General features: G+C 40.0%; 1 protein-coding gene across 4 annotated transcripts in view; it reads left to right on the forward strand.

Annotated features, from left to right (window-relative positions):
* Positions 1-16,685, forward strand: part of PCYT1B (phosphate cytidylyltransferase 1B, choline) — an 84,766-nt gene that overhangs the window by 54,884 nt on the left and 13,197 nt on the right. For all 4 annotated transcript variants that reach the window (XM_079125069.1, XM_079125067.1, XM_079125068.1 and 1 more), the window contains exons 4-6: positions 5,637-5,788; positions 8,479-8,557; positions 14,124-14,266. In XM_079125069.1, the coding sequence (XP_078981195.1) occupies positions 5,637-5,788; positions 8,479-8,557; positions 14,124-14,266 (374 nt within the window). The remainder of the gene's footprint in view (positions 1-5,636; positions 5,789-8,478; positions 8,558-14,123; positions 14,267-16,685) is intronic.

The raw sequence follows: 16,685 nt of genomic DNA on the forward strand, positions 1-16,685 counted from the left end.
CTTGATATTATGTGTGTAGTTAACAAATAAAAATGCTTACAGTGAGTCAAAAGAGCCTGCCATGTCAATTGTAGTACCCCTTATATTTACAGGTAGGTTCACTGTAGGAATCTGTACTCTCCCCTGGGTAGAGTGAAGGCTTTGCCCTAAGAAGCCACTCTGGTTGGGGCAAGTACATGGACAGGTATTTGGTGGAAATACTAGTAGTTATCAGAAATAATTTATCAAAAGATCAGAAACTGGGATAACTGTAGGAACTATACTTCTCAACCTTAGGCAGTAATAGACACCACAATTGTCATGATTTCACACTAAGATTAAAATGCCTGAATTTACAATTTTTGAGCAAATTGCCAGTAATGATTTGAAATTTTTTCTGTGCAAGCTTACCTTATTAGTATTATTTTAATGAAATGAAATGATCCACTTGTAAACTACTTTTTTCTTCATTTTAATTTAAAAATTCATGTTATTTGAAAACAGGTCAAGAAATTACAATTTATAGCAGTTTTTTCTCCCCCTAAAAATATTTTTAAAGGATGAGAATCACCAAGCATCTACCTCTGCATCATAGGAGGGGAATAAAAATAGGAGCAATAGATATATTACTACTGCTACTATAGTTGATGTAAATATTACTCCACTAGCTTGGGTTTATACTTTATTGTATTTTAATTGAAATACAGCTGGGTGTGTAGCTCAGTGGTAGACTACCTGCTTAGCAGGGAGGAGGCCCTGGGCTTGAACCCCTGTATTGCAAACGAGCAAAAAACAGTAAAAAAATTTCTCAGATTCCATTTTGCATGACTAGTGAGAAACCCAATTGCAGTTTTTATTGGGTTCTCTTTAACTCCCCAGAATCAACAAATGTCCAAAATGTTTGCAAAAAAAAAGGAAAGGAGCTTCTAGTCTTCAACTCAGTACACTTTTAGCACTGCCCTCATTGTCCAAGCCCACATAATTAATAGCAGAAAGCAGATCCGTTGCAAGTGAGGCACATGTGGTCTGTGCCCAAGTGGGAGCTCCGATGCTTAGGGCCTCAAGTCCTCATCCCCCTTGAGGCTCTGCCACTGGCCCCTGCTGCTTGTAGAATTCACAGTCAATTGGTCTTTTCCTCCCTGTATGGAGGAATCTTCTCTCTCTGGTGTTCTTCCTTATAGAATTCCTCCAAGGAGCTTTTTTTTTTGTAAAAAGCAGCTGCCAAGAAGACAGGCTGTCTACCAGTAACTTGAACTTTACAAATTCTGCAAGGGAGTTTGTACCAAGAGGTCTGGACACCTGTGTGGAGCTGGGACAGGGAAAAGACAACACAAAACCCAAAGGAATATTCCTATAAATGATCCTGCATTACTACTACTGTTAATAAATGGCTAACATAATCGAGCATTACTTTCTGCTCATGTGGTTTATCAAATTTGATTCTCAAAACTTCACCACATTCAAAGATTAGGCAACTGAGGTTTGGAGAGTTTGAATAACTTTGCAAGTAATAAGTAGTAGAGCTGGGATTGGAATCCAAATCTGTTGACTCTAAAGTTCAACCCCTATGCTATTTTTTCTCTCCTGCAGGGTATTTCATTTTGAGCGCAGTGAGCTGCCAGGATAGGTTAGTTGCAGCATGAGCTCCCAGAGAGCTCAATGAATTCATCCATGGAATACCACTGCTCACAGTTCTCCATCTGGTTGTCAGAGTGCATTTGCCAAGACTCAAGAACAACAGTGCTGCTTTGGGTGTAATTAATGTTTAGACAATAACTGGTCAGCATGTTCAGCTGCTTCTTGAGGTCACTCCTGGGATATGAAAATAGAGCCCTGTATTGGCATAAACAGGATGTTTGTTTTCTTTGTGATCTATCAGGAGGCCATTATCTTGGTCATGCAGAAGTTATACTAAATTGCTCAGGTGCAGTTTCAAAAAGGGGGGAAGATATCATCTAGCCTAGTTTTGTGCTGTTTGAGATAGAATATTGATGGATCTGAAATCCCTTTTGTGCTCAGTATGATTCTTTTAAAAACTTTTTTTAGTTGTAGATGGACACGATTTATTTATTTTCATGTGGTGCTGAGGATCAAACCCAGTGTCTCACACTTGCCAAGCAAGAACTCTACCACTGAGGTACAACTGCAGGCCCTCAGTATGATTCTTGATTTTGTATTTTAATAAAGTTCCAAAAGAACGTCTAATAAATCCTAGATCAGTTTTTTAAAGTTGTATAGGGTGACCCATCCACTAATAATTCCTATTTATGGAGACAAATGTTGATACAATTAGTGAATCAATACATGGTCATTATGACCCTGTCTTCCGTCCTCCCCCATTGCCTCCTGCCTCTGGGCATGATGAATGATTCAAAGACAGACAAGTCTCTTTACTCAAATTGTTCATAATATTTCTCAGGGGTTTGCACATATAGTGGGCATCAGTATCATCTCTGAAGCTTGTGAAAAACAGAGCTGCTTTGGTTCCACTACAGACCCACTGAATCAAACTGTCAAAGAGCAGAACCCACATACATTTGTATTTAACCAGCTCTTTAGGTGATTCTGATACTCATCAAAGTTTTTGAGCCAGCCACATGGTTGGTGTTGTTTTGGTAATGTAAACTACTACAATAAGATATCTCAGAAAATATTTATAGGTGATAAACATTGTTTATTTTCTGATATTTTTAATATCTGTGAATATATATATATATATATACACACACACATATATTCGGAGATGCATTAGTCTCTTATTCGCATGTATGTTGTTGAAATGTACCTGTGATGAATATACATCTATTATTTTTAATAAAAATGAACATTTATTGAGCATCTATATGCATCAGGCACCATTAATTCATTTATCAAGTATTTGTTAAGAGCCTACTAGAGGCCAGGTACTGTTCCATCAGAAAATGAAATGGCCGAAAGTCCCTTACCCCCAGTGATCTTGCATTTTAGAAGAGAATACCAACAATAAAATTAAATAAGACAGTTGTATGACTGCCAGTGCGATGGCAGGAAGTGATTTGATTGTAACTTAGAATAGGGTGTCAGAGGAAGACTTGAGGGAGGAGAGGAAGTGAGGCTATGGGTATTTGGAGCACAACCATTCCAGGTTTGGGAAACAGGAAGTACAAAACCCTACCCTGAGGAGAAGCATCATAGTGGCTGCAGGAAACAGTGAGGAGGCTGGGGGCTGGGATGCAATAGGGGATAGGTCAGAGAGGCAAGGAGTGAGCAGAGTTCTGGGTCTTATAGGGGGTCCGTAGGCCATTATAGGGCTTTGGCATTTACTCTGAGGGGGATGGGGAGGGTTCTGAATATGAAAAGACATAATCTGACAGGTTTTAATGGGCGTTTTCTGGATGAGAATAGGCTGTTGGGGATGAGCAAAACTGGAACCAGTTAAGAGGCCCTGGTATTAATCCATAAAAGTGAGTGGACCACAATGGGAGCAGTGAAGGTGGTGAGAAGAACTTAGATTCCAGGTGTACTTTTAAAAATGATTTTTTAACTCATGTGCCACACTAGGACATTTCAGTCAGCAGTGGACCACATATATAAAGGTGGTCCCATGAGATTATAATGGAGTTGAAAAATTCCAATTGCCTAGTGATGTTTAAGCCATCAGAATGTGACAGTGCAACACATTACTCACATGTTTATGGTGCTGCTGGTGTCAATAAACCCACTGCTCCACCAGTCATATAAAAGTGTAGTATAAGCCAGGTGTAGTGGTGTGTACCTGTAGTTGCAGATACTTGGTAAGCTGAGGCAGGATGATGGCAAGTTTGAGGTCAGTCTTGGCAACATATTGAGACCCTGTGTCATAAGACATAAGTATAGCACATACAATTATGTACAGTACATAATATGGATAATGATAAGGAACACCTATGCTTCTGGTTCATGTGTTTATGATGCTATACTTTTTGTTGTTAATTTAGAGTGTACTTATTTTTAAAACGTTTACTGTAAATAATATGCTAGGTTTGCCAGTAGTAGATGCATTCATTTAATGTTTACTGTGTCTATTGATTACATCAAGAGGCTATATTGAGTGATGGACCTATTATACCATCTATGTCTGTGTAAGTACACTCCATGATCTTCATACAACAATGAAGTCAACTAATGATGCATTTCTCAGAACTTTTCCCTGTCATTAAGCAACACATGACTATTATTGACAGATAATAATTGTGTGTATTTATGGGGTACAATGTGATGTTTCAATCATTAGAGAAATATTTGATCAAGTTAATTAATGTATCTATTACCTCACCAATTTATCATTTTTTGTGGTGAGAATGTTAAAAATCTACTTTAGCCATTTAAAAATATATAGTACATTATTATTGACTATATAATTATAGTCAATAATATAATATATATTATATATATTATATTAATATATTATATATAGTCAATAATATAATATAATATATTATTGACTGTGGTCACCATGCAGTCCACTAGATCAATGAAACTTATTCCTCCAGTCTAAAACTTTGTACCCTTTCATCAACTTCTCCCCTTTCTCCTTTGAAGGTAGATCTAGTAATTTTGCTGATGGTTTGGATGTGGGGTATAGGAAGGGGCTACAAAAGGAGGGTTTCCAAGGATGCTGAATGTTGCTATGGACTGTACTTATTTTGTGGCCAGCTTTGGTTCTAGGCATGAAACAGGTTCTAGGCATGAAAATGATCATATTTTTGTTCGTAAACCACTTCTTGTGCACTTAACATTAGAGAATTTATTGTATGTACATAATAAATGTACACACAAAAGAGATAAATCTCATTACAAGGACCAGTCAGGGTAGTTCTGACTGGTTGCAGCAAGACCCTCGCCAGGATCTGTGCAAATGGGGACTGTACCCATGGTGGCATTTCTTCCTGGTATGTAGCAAACATTAGGAAAGTTTTCTTGGCTAACCAAAAGATAGAATAGTGAATTTTTTTTAATTTTTCAGATTATTTCAAAACACATTAATGTAAATCCTCAAAAACTCTTCTAAGGCTGATAGTAAATATATTAGTATTCTCATTTGAGGGTTCAGGAACCTGAGATCCAGAATGGATAAGTGATATGGGAAGGGTGAACTCTGTTGAATCAGACCTTCTATTTTATGACTTTCTCCTCTTGATTGATTGTATGGGCTGATGTGTAATGAGTGGACCTCCATCCAAGGAATAGAAGTGTGTTGGGAGGGATCACACTTGGGTTACTTAAGTATGAACAATCTAATAAAAGAATTGGAACTGATTTTTCACACCTTCTATAATTCAGATTTCTTGACTTCTCTCTCCTTTCTCTGTTCATCTGGTCATTTTATTTCTGAATGGTAATTTTCACTGAAGGGTGGGATAGGGAGATAAAAAGATATGAAAATCACATTGGGTAAGTGGAGAATAATTTTAACAAAAGCCTCAGTGGAGAATGTACTTGTAATTAGCACTGAAATGAAATTCTGAATTCCCATGGATTTAAGTTTGCTTAACTCTCCTGATCCTTTGTTCCTGTAAAAAAGCTGTGTTCAATTATGCCAAGCACCTAGTCAGCCTGTGCTCCTTTTGTCTTGCTAAGGAAACCATGTTTGCACCAGGGCAGCTGGTAACAGTATTTAATATATTTGACTGTTTCAGTTTGCAGTGATGATCTCACCCACAAATTCAAAGGTTTCACTGTGATGAATGAAGCAGAGAGGTATGAAGCTCTCAGACACTGTCGCTACGTGGATGAAGTCATCAGAGACGCTCCGTGGACTCTCACACCAGAATTTCTGGAAAAACACAAGGTACTTCTCATTCTCCCATGTTCTTTAAGTAACAAGATTAGGGAGTCTGGTTCTACATCAGAGGATGCAGAAGCCCCCCAAACTCTTCCACTTTCTAAAAGAGGTAACTTTGGAAGCTGTCATGTGGTGTCACCTGATGTAGCACTTGTCTTCTACCTGATCGTGAGGACCGCTGTCTTCTTAATTCCTTGAGTATAGGTTCTAGAGCTGGACCACCCAGGTCCAATGCTGCCTCTCTCTTCTCCTAACTGTGCCACCTTGAACAAGATATTTAACCATGCTACTCACTTACCTTATCTATAAAATAGGGTGACAGTGGTATCTTCTTCCTGGAATCTATGTTGAGGACTTCAGGAGATAATGTAAGTTAAGCGCTTGGAAACCTGGCTGGTCTGTAGCAAGAGCTGCAAGGGTGTCATCCTCATCACCATGACTGCCATCATTATTGCTTGCAGATTCACAGGCATCCTTTTATGTGGAACAAATGAACACACATCTTATCCAGGTCAGGGGCCAGCCTTTAAGGAAAGAGCTTTCTATTTCTGATTTTGCAACCCTAAGATTCCTACTGACATAAGATTTTTATTAGTTGAAAACATGAGAAATTCTTTTGATCTGCATCAAATTATGTGCTATATCTCCCTACCAGCCCCACATTAGGAGCTATTCTTTCCTCTCATAAGCAGTACAAAAAAATAAGATTAAGCTGTTCTAAGAATTTTCTTTTCTATTTTTAAATTCACAATGCAGAAGAGAATAGAGAACAGTGATAAATGTGCATGGGTAATAGCAAAGGAGACAATTTCCTAGTGAGAATGAAAAGAAAAGGGAAAAACTACAATATGATTGACTTCCAGTAATCACTGCCACATTTTTACTAAGCATCTATTGTATATTCAACATGTGATAGGCATTATAGGAGATACTAATAATGATAACGATGGCTGCCATTTATTTACCTTGTGCCCAGCACTCTGCTAAAGACTTTGTTATTATATGAATTCAATTCAATCTCATGACTACCCCAAGAAGTTATTATTATACATTGGAGAGGAGGAACTAAGTTTGAGTACTGAGAATATAATTAATAACAATAATAATGATTTATTGAGTACTTTCTATGTGCCAGTTATTATTTTTAGGCATAGTTACATATTTATATCATTTAATCCAGTAATTCTCCACATGGCAATGTCTGGAAATAGTTTTGGTTGTGATAGCTAGAGGGTGCTACTGGCATCTAGTGGGTAAAGGCATGGGATGCTGCTAAGCATCCTTCAATGCACAGGACAGTCTTCCACACCAAAAAGTTATCCGGTCCCCAATGTCACTAATACTGAGGTTGAGAAATACTGATTGAATCCTTCCTGCCAACCTGGTAGTGGTATAGCTAGCAAGTGGTAGGACAAGACTCATAGCCCAGCAATTTAAAATACTACTCTAAACTACCTCTCAAAATGGAGTAAAGCCTTGTTGTAAAAGACTTTGAAAGCTGTGCAAAGAGTGTTTGCTGGATGTAGTAGGAAACAGGGATGAAGATTAGCAGGCAAGACAAAGACCAGAAGGAAATTCTGTTTAAGGATGACACCCCTTGTAACTACATTGAGGAGGTCCAGATACAAGTTGGTGTCAGTAATCTAGGTGACAGGACCCTGGATTTGTTATGATATCAATATAGAGGAAGTGATGGGCACAAGCACTTGCATGTATGTGCATGTGCTATGGAAAGTGAAGGAAGTAGGGAATGAAGGTCAATTCCAAGGTTTTGGTAAAGGAAAACAGAAAATGGAGGTGCCATTGGAAGTGGGCACCAGTTTTCAGGAAGATGAATTAAATTCAGAACAGGTTGATTTTTAAGTGACAGCAAGAAGTGAAAAAAGAGAATAGGCTGTAGTGGAAGTTAAGAAAGCCTGGCCTTGTTCCCTGGCTGCCCACCCCCATTTCTAAACCACTAATCAGCTGTGTGACTTTGGACATATCTAAGAAATTATCTCATTTCAGCACCTTATATCCTAACTGAAGTAGTACTATATGCACTACCCACTTCGCAAGGTTATGAGGATCAAATAAGAAAAGAGATAAGTTCATTTTCATGATATAAAATGTGACCTAAGTGTGAGGGACTATGGTCTCACTGGGACAGGAAATGGAGATTTGGGTTCCTTTTCATAGCAAGAATTATTAAAGTCTGAGAAATGTATGAGTTCTCTAAAGGAGAAAGTTTAGAGGCAAAAGAAGATCAAGAAAACCTACTGTCAGAGGTAGAAACCTACTGTCAGCAAAGTAGGGGAAACAAACATTTATTCTTTCAGTTCATGTTATCTCAAGGAAATGGTGACAGTTGTAAAACTCTCAGTCAAGGATTCAGATCTGCACTATAAATGTAACATTATTGCCCTATTTCAAAAAGGCATTTTCAATAAAAATTAATAGATGAGTGAAAGGAAGTCTAGTAGAGGAAGGAGACTGGGAGAGGAGAGGAAGGATGGGAGGGAAGAAAGGGAAGAAAAAGGGGGAATTATAGACTGAAATTCATTTCCATGCATGTATGTGTTTGTCAAGGTGAACCCAACTACTATGTATAACCATAAAGCTCTAAGTTTTAAAAAAGGCACTTTGGAGTCACCAGATCCCAAATCTTCAGACATGCACATCCATTCCATTGGTAATGTTACTCTTGTCTCCAACAGATTGACTTTGTGGCTCATGATGATATTCCATATTCTTCTGCTGGCTCTGATGATGTTTACAAGCATATAAAGGAAGCAGGTGAGGTATTGCCCTGTGCTCACCTGTCCACCACACCAACTAATCAGGTGCAAGAAGAGACATCTGCCCTAGGACTGCAGCATAGCTATACAGTACATTGGAATATCAAGAGTCTCCCAATCGGCCTCTGTTAACATGTGCTAAGGCTCAGTCACAGCACAGACACCATTTAAGCATTTATATAAGAGTTAACCTGAGCACCAAAGTACTCAGGCTCAGGTCTGAGGCTTGATTTTAGGGCTCATCAGATTAAAATCATAAAATGGTTAAAACCACCCCTTTGTTAATTTCATGACTTTCCCACTTCAGGGCTTATGGTAAAACATTCCATAGCCTGAGTCTGCTCAGCCTCTGGTCCTTAATAATTCCAGGAACATTTTTGGGATTTAGAAAACTCTTTTTGTACTTGCCTTTATTAACTCTTCTTTTTTTCCAGTGAGCCTTAAAAACAGCCTGAGTAGAAGTCAAAGGCTGAACACTTTCTCTTGTAATCTCAGCGATATCTACCTTCTGTTGAAATGATAGAGGTCTTAGTGTCAGTGAGAACAGGGCCTCAGGACAGACATGATACCAGAAGCGAAAATGACATTGAATAATAGTTCAGGAAATTATTCTGCTACATAGAATGTACTTATTCTCCACAATGGTGTTCTGGCTTGTTCCCACTCTTTTGGCCAATTGGGGAAGATCCATGTCACTCCCAGTCAGGCTTGTACCATCCTCTTAGTAAGGGTTTTTCTCAGGGTTCAGGAGCATTGGATAAGCATGGGAGAACCGACATTCTTAAGTCCTAATCTTATTTGTAAGGAGTTCCAAAAAAGGAAATTATTTACACTTCAAACTTGGAAGGCATTGAGAAGCTGGGAAACACAGTGTGGGGAGAAGGGGAGAAGACACTGTCAGTTACATGAAGATGGATTTTATGACATAGGGTGACTGAAGACTTTTTAAGTTTTCCTAAGATCTGAGCCATGAGTCAGGTGCTCCTTCCCTAAAATCCCCATAAGGACCTGGTATAGACCTCTGTTTTTCAAATGCCTACACATCATCCGTAGGATCTTGTGAAAATTCAGATTTGAATTCAGGAAGTCTGGTGGGGCCTGAGATTCCCATTTCTAATGAGCTCACATGTTGCTAAATGCTGCAGGACTGTAGACCTTATTTAGAGCTACTTGGATCTAGACTAGAGGTTGGGGTCCAGTCACATATCCCCCGAGGCTAACTGAATCACTGTTTCCTGGGGTTACTCAGCTACCTTGTAATATAGGAATAAGCATTAGGTGCGGGTTTTCTTTTGCAGTGAGTGACCTCTAGTGAGTGAAGAATAAGTTGCTTTCCTGATTTTAGGGAATAAAATCAACGCTGAGTTCCAATTGACTGTGTGTAAGAACAAGTCCAACATTTTTCTAACTCTAGCAATCCAGCATCCCTATTGTTGTGTAACAACATGACTCCCAAATTTAGTGGCTTGAAAGAGTCACTTTATTTTGCTCTTGATTTTGTGGGCAGGATTTTAATAGGGACTCAGCTGGGTGCTTCTTGCTTGGGCCTCTCACATAGTTGTAGTCTGATATTGGAAGGGGCTGCAGTCCTCTGAAATCTTATTGGGCTGGGGCTCCGAGCTTGCACACTTAACGGCTGGCCTTGGATGCTGGCTGTCAACAGGGAGCTCAGTCATGTTTGTCATTGGAGTACCTAAACTTGGTATCTCCATATTGCTTGGGCTTCTCACAGCATGGTAACTGGGAGGAACTATCTAGAGCACAAGCACTCTGGATAGAAGCCACAGGCTTCCTCTGACCTAGCATTGGAAATCACACAGCGTCACATACCTTTCTATACAGTACAAGCAAGTCACCCGAGCCAACCCAAATTCAAGGGAAAGGGAATTATGGCCATCTTTAATCCACCACAATTCCTTTTCCAAATTAAATAGTCAGGTGGTATTTTACTTGTTCTGGGCCCTAAGATTCTGTATGACATGTCATGTACATGAAGATTTTTTCCTTCTGGTCCATTATTCTGCTCGGTTGGCTGCTTTCCAGGAGGGAGAGTCACAGTATAGATCTATTTGGAGCCTAGGTAGAGAGGACCAGAGTTCATTGTGAGATAAAGATGCTCAGAAATGGCCTGAGCATCCACATTTGACTTTTACACTCTAATTGTGGTTTGTTTTGAAAGTAAAAAATCACTTTAAATGAAGCCTGAGATATCAAGAGCATGAATTAAGCTTTACAACACTCTGCTTGTCAGAACTACATATCAAAATCCTCTAGCAAGGCTGGATGAAACCATGGAGCTGAAATGAAATAGACTGTAAGGTCCACATTACTCATCATCATTCTAATATTGCCTACTACTGTTGAAAATTTCCTTCATTAACATGTGCTTTGCTGCTTCTTAAAATAACTCCATAACCAAACACTGCAGTTCTAAAAAGCATGACAAAAAAGGTTCTCTGATCATGCTCATTACTGAATATTTTTAGCAGAGCAATAATTAGGATTTGGAGGAAGCCGGGTGCCTCATTATGTCAGCAGAGGGCTTGGCTTCTTTCAGAGACCTACCTCCCAACCACCCAAAGCAAATCTCTCCCCAACCCCAAACCTACTTTTGGTTACTCAACTAGACACTTCACCTTCTGGCTTCAAAGAAAGGGTGAGCTCATGTCACCAATGTCTAAATCACTTGCTAAAATCTGTTCATAGCTAGAGAGTCCTCTTAACATCGCAGCAGGCTGGGGTGTGGGTGAAATATCTGCCTGCTGAAAGATGGGATGGATTTCTCAACAGAATTTTTTCCACTGCTCCCACCAAGGTAGGGATGTTGTTCCAGCACCCCACCACCACCAGCTTGAGACCACTCACAGTTCCTCCACTCACCAGAGCACCCTACACACTTGGGTCATTGGAGTGCTATTTATGCCCATGTGTTTAGATATTTGCACTCTCTGCCTTCCATTTAGTTTTCTGTTTTTGATTCCACTCCCCTAGAAGATGATAAAGTTTTTCACCTAGTGGTAAACCCTAACTCAGTCCACTGAGCCAAGGTACATGAAAAACTAAATATTCCATTCCTAACATTAGCAGCACGACCAACAGATGACATCAAAAGAAAGTTCTAGAAGGAACATCCTAGTTGTGTTTACAAGGATGAAAAATTCAGGGTGAACCAGGTCACTGAGAGATCAATATTCATCTAGTCATTCATTTGACAATGTTCCTATGTCTGCTTGCCACCCAGTGCTGAGAACATAAAAGAGTTTCTTCTTTCATGCATCTTCTAGGCAGGTGGAGAAAATAGTTACTGAACAAGGTGTTCTATAAAAATCTTGCAGTACTTGAAGACAAAGAGCAGTGGCACGTGGCGGGGAAAAACAAACAAAAAGACCTGGTCTGGGGGTTGAGGGATTTCCTTGAGGAAGTAACACCAGAATTGAAACCCAAAGGATGACCAGGAATTAACCAGATAGATTGTGTTTGTGACAGAGGAAGGGGAGGAGAGCCAACATTTTCAGAACACCGAAGTCCAGTATGGCTAGGCATGTTCATGTATTTTCCAGCTCCACAGAATACAATAAGAACAAAATCTGCAGTAATGCAGCACAGGGGCCTTAGTTTAGGCAGTGAAGGGGAGAGGGTCTGAGACGAGGCTGGAAAGAAGCACAAGGAAGAAATCATGCAAACTGCTTCAGAACCAAATTAAGGATCTGGCTCTAAATTCAGAGGACAGTAGAAAGTCAATAAAGGGATCTGAGTAGGCAGATTTAGAAAGCTCACTTCAAGATGGGCACAGTGGTACACACCTGTAATTCCAGCAACTCAGGAGGCTGAGGCAGGAGGATCCCAAGTTCAAAGCCAGTCTCACCACTTTAGAAAGATCACTGAGCCAGGCACAGTGGTGCACACCTATAATCCCAGCAGCTCAGAAGACTGAAGCAGGAGGATTGCAAGTTCCAGGCTGGCCTCAGGAACTTAGTGAGGCCCTAAGCAACTTATTGAGATCCTGTCTCAAAATAAAAAGGACTGGGCATGTAGATCAGTGGTAAAGTGCCCCTGGGTTTAATCCTCAGTACTGCAAAATAATAATAATAATAATAATAATAATAATAATAACAACCTTGTAGATCGTGTTAAGTGAGTTGAAGTGGGATGTCACTTAGTGGTAGATCACTTGTCTCATATGCATAAAACCCTGGGTTTCATCCATAGCACCACACACACACAAAGGATACCAATGGAGACTGCTTTTGAGGCTCTTGCTGTGATCTTTGAACAAGATTGTATTGATTTTGTTGAGGATAAGGATGGAGAAAAGCGGGTGAATTAGGAAAACTTTTGAGAAATGGGTTGGTGATTGGAAATTGATCAGCTATGGGGACTGAGGGCAAGAGAAAAGGCACAAATGAGTCTCAGGTCACTCTGTCCGGCTACCCTATTTCTCAGTTAAGAAGACTAAGGTTAAGTAACTTGCCTTCATAGGGTTTGAGTGACTTGCCCAATCCTGTAAACTGAGAACCCACTACCTTTTTCCCCAGGCTCTATCATGCTGTCCCATGAGTGATGTGTCTAAGTGGTTATAATGATATTGGGTAGAAACATCCCAGTTGCCAACATATCATTTCAGTTGACAACAGAATTTTGAGCATGAATCCACTTCTATATTAATATTTATGACCTCTTTATACCCTGTATTGTTTGGCATGCCCAAACATATCTTTGAAGACTTTAAAAAAATCTAATAGAACTATTAGATCTTGGCACCCTGTGTGTTTATTTTACTCAGTCCCACATATTCCAGATGAGGACCTTTGTGTGGTAAAACTTCCATGCAGAGTAGACTCTTAGATAAAATCATCCAGACCTGCACAGACATGTTTTTAGATCAGAGATAACAAAAGCAGTATACTTTCTCCTCGTTTCCTTCAGTATAATGTGACATAGACTTCCCTGGAAGAGCAGGAGTTGCTGTGATATGACTAATTCATTGACTCAGTTATTCTTCATTCACTTACTCATTTGATTTGCATTTATTGGGCACATTTCATGTGCTAGACACAGAGGCACTGAGCTGGGTGCTGGGGATGCAATGACAAGGCATAATCTGCACCTTTGAAATGTCGTTTCTTTGCAGAGTCAAATATTAAAAATCCCTGTGTTAACAGAAGATGTGTTTATGTCCGAAATGTTATGGATCCTGCCTGGTGATATCAGAAAAGACTTCCCAGAGGTAGAAACTTGAAGCTGGGCCATGCAGGATGAGGAGAAGCTCTGTAGTTGATATGAGTAGGGAAGTGGTATCCAAGGCAGAAAGGATGGGCTCAGCATGAGTTAACATCAGGAGCCAGATGAGTGCATGGTGCACCCTGTGAACAGGACTGAGATGACTCCACAGGGTTTATGGTAGGGGGCAAGTGTTTGGAACTAAGGCTGGAAGATCTGGGGCCAGACCTGAAGGCCTTCCTGGCATAGCTAAGAGTTCCAACTTTGTCCTGGAAAGGAGGACTATGAAAGGAAATGGGTCAACCAAACTGATCTTAGTTTTATCTCCTTTCCTATTTGAACAGGAATGTTTGTTCCCACCCAGAGAACAGAAGGCATCTCAACATCAGACATCATCACCAGAATTGTCCGGGACTATGATGTGTATGCCCGACGCAACCTTCAGAGAGGGTACACAGCCAAGGAACTGAATGTCAGCTTTATAAATGTAAGCATGCCCCTCCATGTCCCCTGAGGACCACCACATCACACCTTCACTGCTACCACTGCTGCCATGTACCAAGTGGTTACTATGTGCCATGCAGTGTTCTTAATGTTTTGTATTAGCTGGGTGCTGTGGGACATGCCTGTAATCCCAGTGACTCAGGGAGGCTGAGACAGGAGAAACACAAGTTTTAGGCCAGCATCAACCATTTAGTGAGATTCTGTCTCAAAATAAAAAATGAAAAGGGCTGGGGATGTAGCTCAGAGGTTAAGTGCCCCTCGATTCAATTTCTGGTACTGAAAAAAAAAATGCTTTGCATTTATTGTTCCATTTACTCCACATCACAACCCAATGATGTGTTTTTATCCCCATTTTACAGATGAGGAAACCAATTTCCAAAGGGGTAATATAAGTTAACAAGAAACAGGTAGTGAGCTTCACATTTCATTAAAGAGTTTCCTCACTTCCCTTCCCTCACCACAACCTCCCTCTTAAGTTTTCAGACCTGCATAAAGGGTTTCTGGGAAACCTTCCCCTTGTAAAAGGCAAGATTTGTCTTCTGCTCAAAGGAAAAGAAGGAGGGCAAGGGGAGACAATGAAATGCTAAGCCCAGAGAAAATGCTGTCTTGTTTTAACACTTAAAATTTTTCATTTTCTTTAGGGCTTACACCTGCTCATTAGAAACCTTAACAACCATTTTTTATTGTCCAGAGAAATTACAGCTGCTTAAATAAAGTCTAAAGTCCTTGACTTCCTTTTGTATTTCTACTGTATTGTTCCCACAGAGGTGTTGTTAGTTTAATAATAGAGCAACTATTAAAACAATCTTTAAAACAAGCAAAACAAGCTGTTACAAAGCAAAAGGGCAGCCCCATGGCTGGAGGTGATGTTAGTGAGTCTGGACAACTATATTTGCCTGGCCTCCAAGGAGCTGATACCTTTGATGAAAATGAGAGTCCTCATACATACATAATTTCAACTCCCACAAATAGATACTATACTTTGAAAGAGTGATTTGTCTTGAAAACCATGTGCTTATACCAGGTGGTGAATGCCTGTAATCCCAGCTACTTGGGAGGCTGAAGCAGGAGGATCACAAGTTCAAAGTCAGCCTCAGCAACTTAGCGAGACCCTGTCTCAAAATAAAAAATAAAAAGGGCTGGGGATGTGGCTCAGAAGTAAAATGCCCCTGGTTTCAATCCTCAGTACAAAAAAAAAATTAAAAACTCCATACTAGGTACTTGTCATCACGTGCAGACATAATTATCCAGCATCTACATAATTGATCATTGGTACCTTCAAACTAGGAGAGGTTCATTAATTGTAAATCAGTGATTATTAATTGTCCTCCTGAGGCAGAGAGTGTTGGGAGTCCAGCTTTGTTGCTTCGCACAAGCCGGGCAACAAAATGGAAAATGTCGGGTTTGGGTGGCACCAGAACAAGTGGCTGAAAAGAATTCAGTCAAAGTGATTATTTGGTATCTTACAGAGAATAAAGCCCTGGTTATTTCAATAAATTAAACTGTCTGTTCTTTTAAATTGAATTCAGTCAACCATCCAAGCATGGCAAGCCATTTCCAAAAGTTATTGCTCACTCTCTTTAAATGGTCTTTAGATAAGCCACTTAGCTCAAGGAACCGTGCAGACAGTGTGGATGCACTCCCTGCCTTTCTGTGACAACAAACCTGGCCGCAGCTCAGAGATGAAATTGAATGTGTTGGATGGGCGTGTAGATGAATCACAGAACCTCAGAAGTGGCAGGGACCTGACGGGGGCCAGTCATTAAGTCTAAGTCCCTTGATTCAGAGATGAAGAAAGCAGAACCCAGAGAGGGAACCTGGCCAACATCCCTCAAATAAGGGAGAGGTGGAGGCCGCAGCAGCTCCCAGTATCATGACTTCTAGCCCAGTGCTCCCCATGCTGCCCCTGAGAGCTGTACATAGTAACCATTTTCTGTGCAAAATGAACTGTGGAAGAGAATGTTATAAAAACAACAGTTAAAATGTCTTAAGAGCATATCATGTGCCCATCTGAGTGTTTTACCTGGATTATTTAATTTACTCCTCATGATAAGCCTACAACATTGGGTATAATGACCTTATCCAACACAGGGTTGAGGAAACAGAGGCCCAGAGAAGTTGAGCAACTCACCTAAGTTCACGCAGTAAGTCAAAAAAGACTGAATGACTTCCCACAGCATATATGTGTATATATATTACTAAGTGGTGACATTTACATAGCTCATTCCTCTCCCTGAGGCTGCAGTAAGGTTTGGAAGATCTAAGTCAGGGATCCAAGGAAGATCTGTATCAGTTTCACAATATTCAAGGTGTTTCAGAAAATTCTGAAATACAAAATGAATTTGAGTTCCACACATTAAAAAAAAAATATATATATATATATATCTTATTACCCTTTAAGT

This window comes from Sciurus vulgaris, assembly GCF_902686455.1.
Source record: "Sciurus vulgaris genome assembly, chromosome: X".
Taxonomy (NCBI): domain Eukaryota; kingdom Metazoa; phylum Chordata; class Mammalia; order Rodentia; family Sciuridae; genus Sciurus; species Sciurus vulgaris.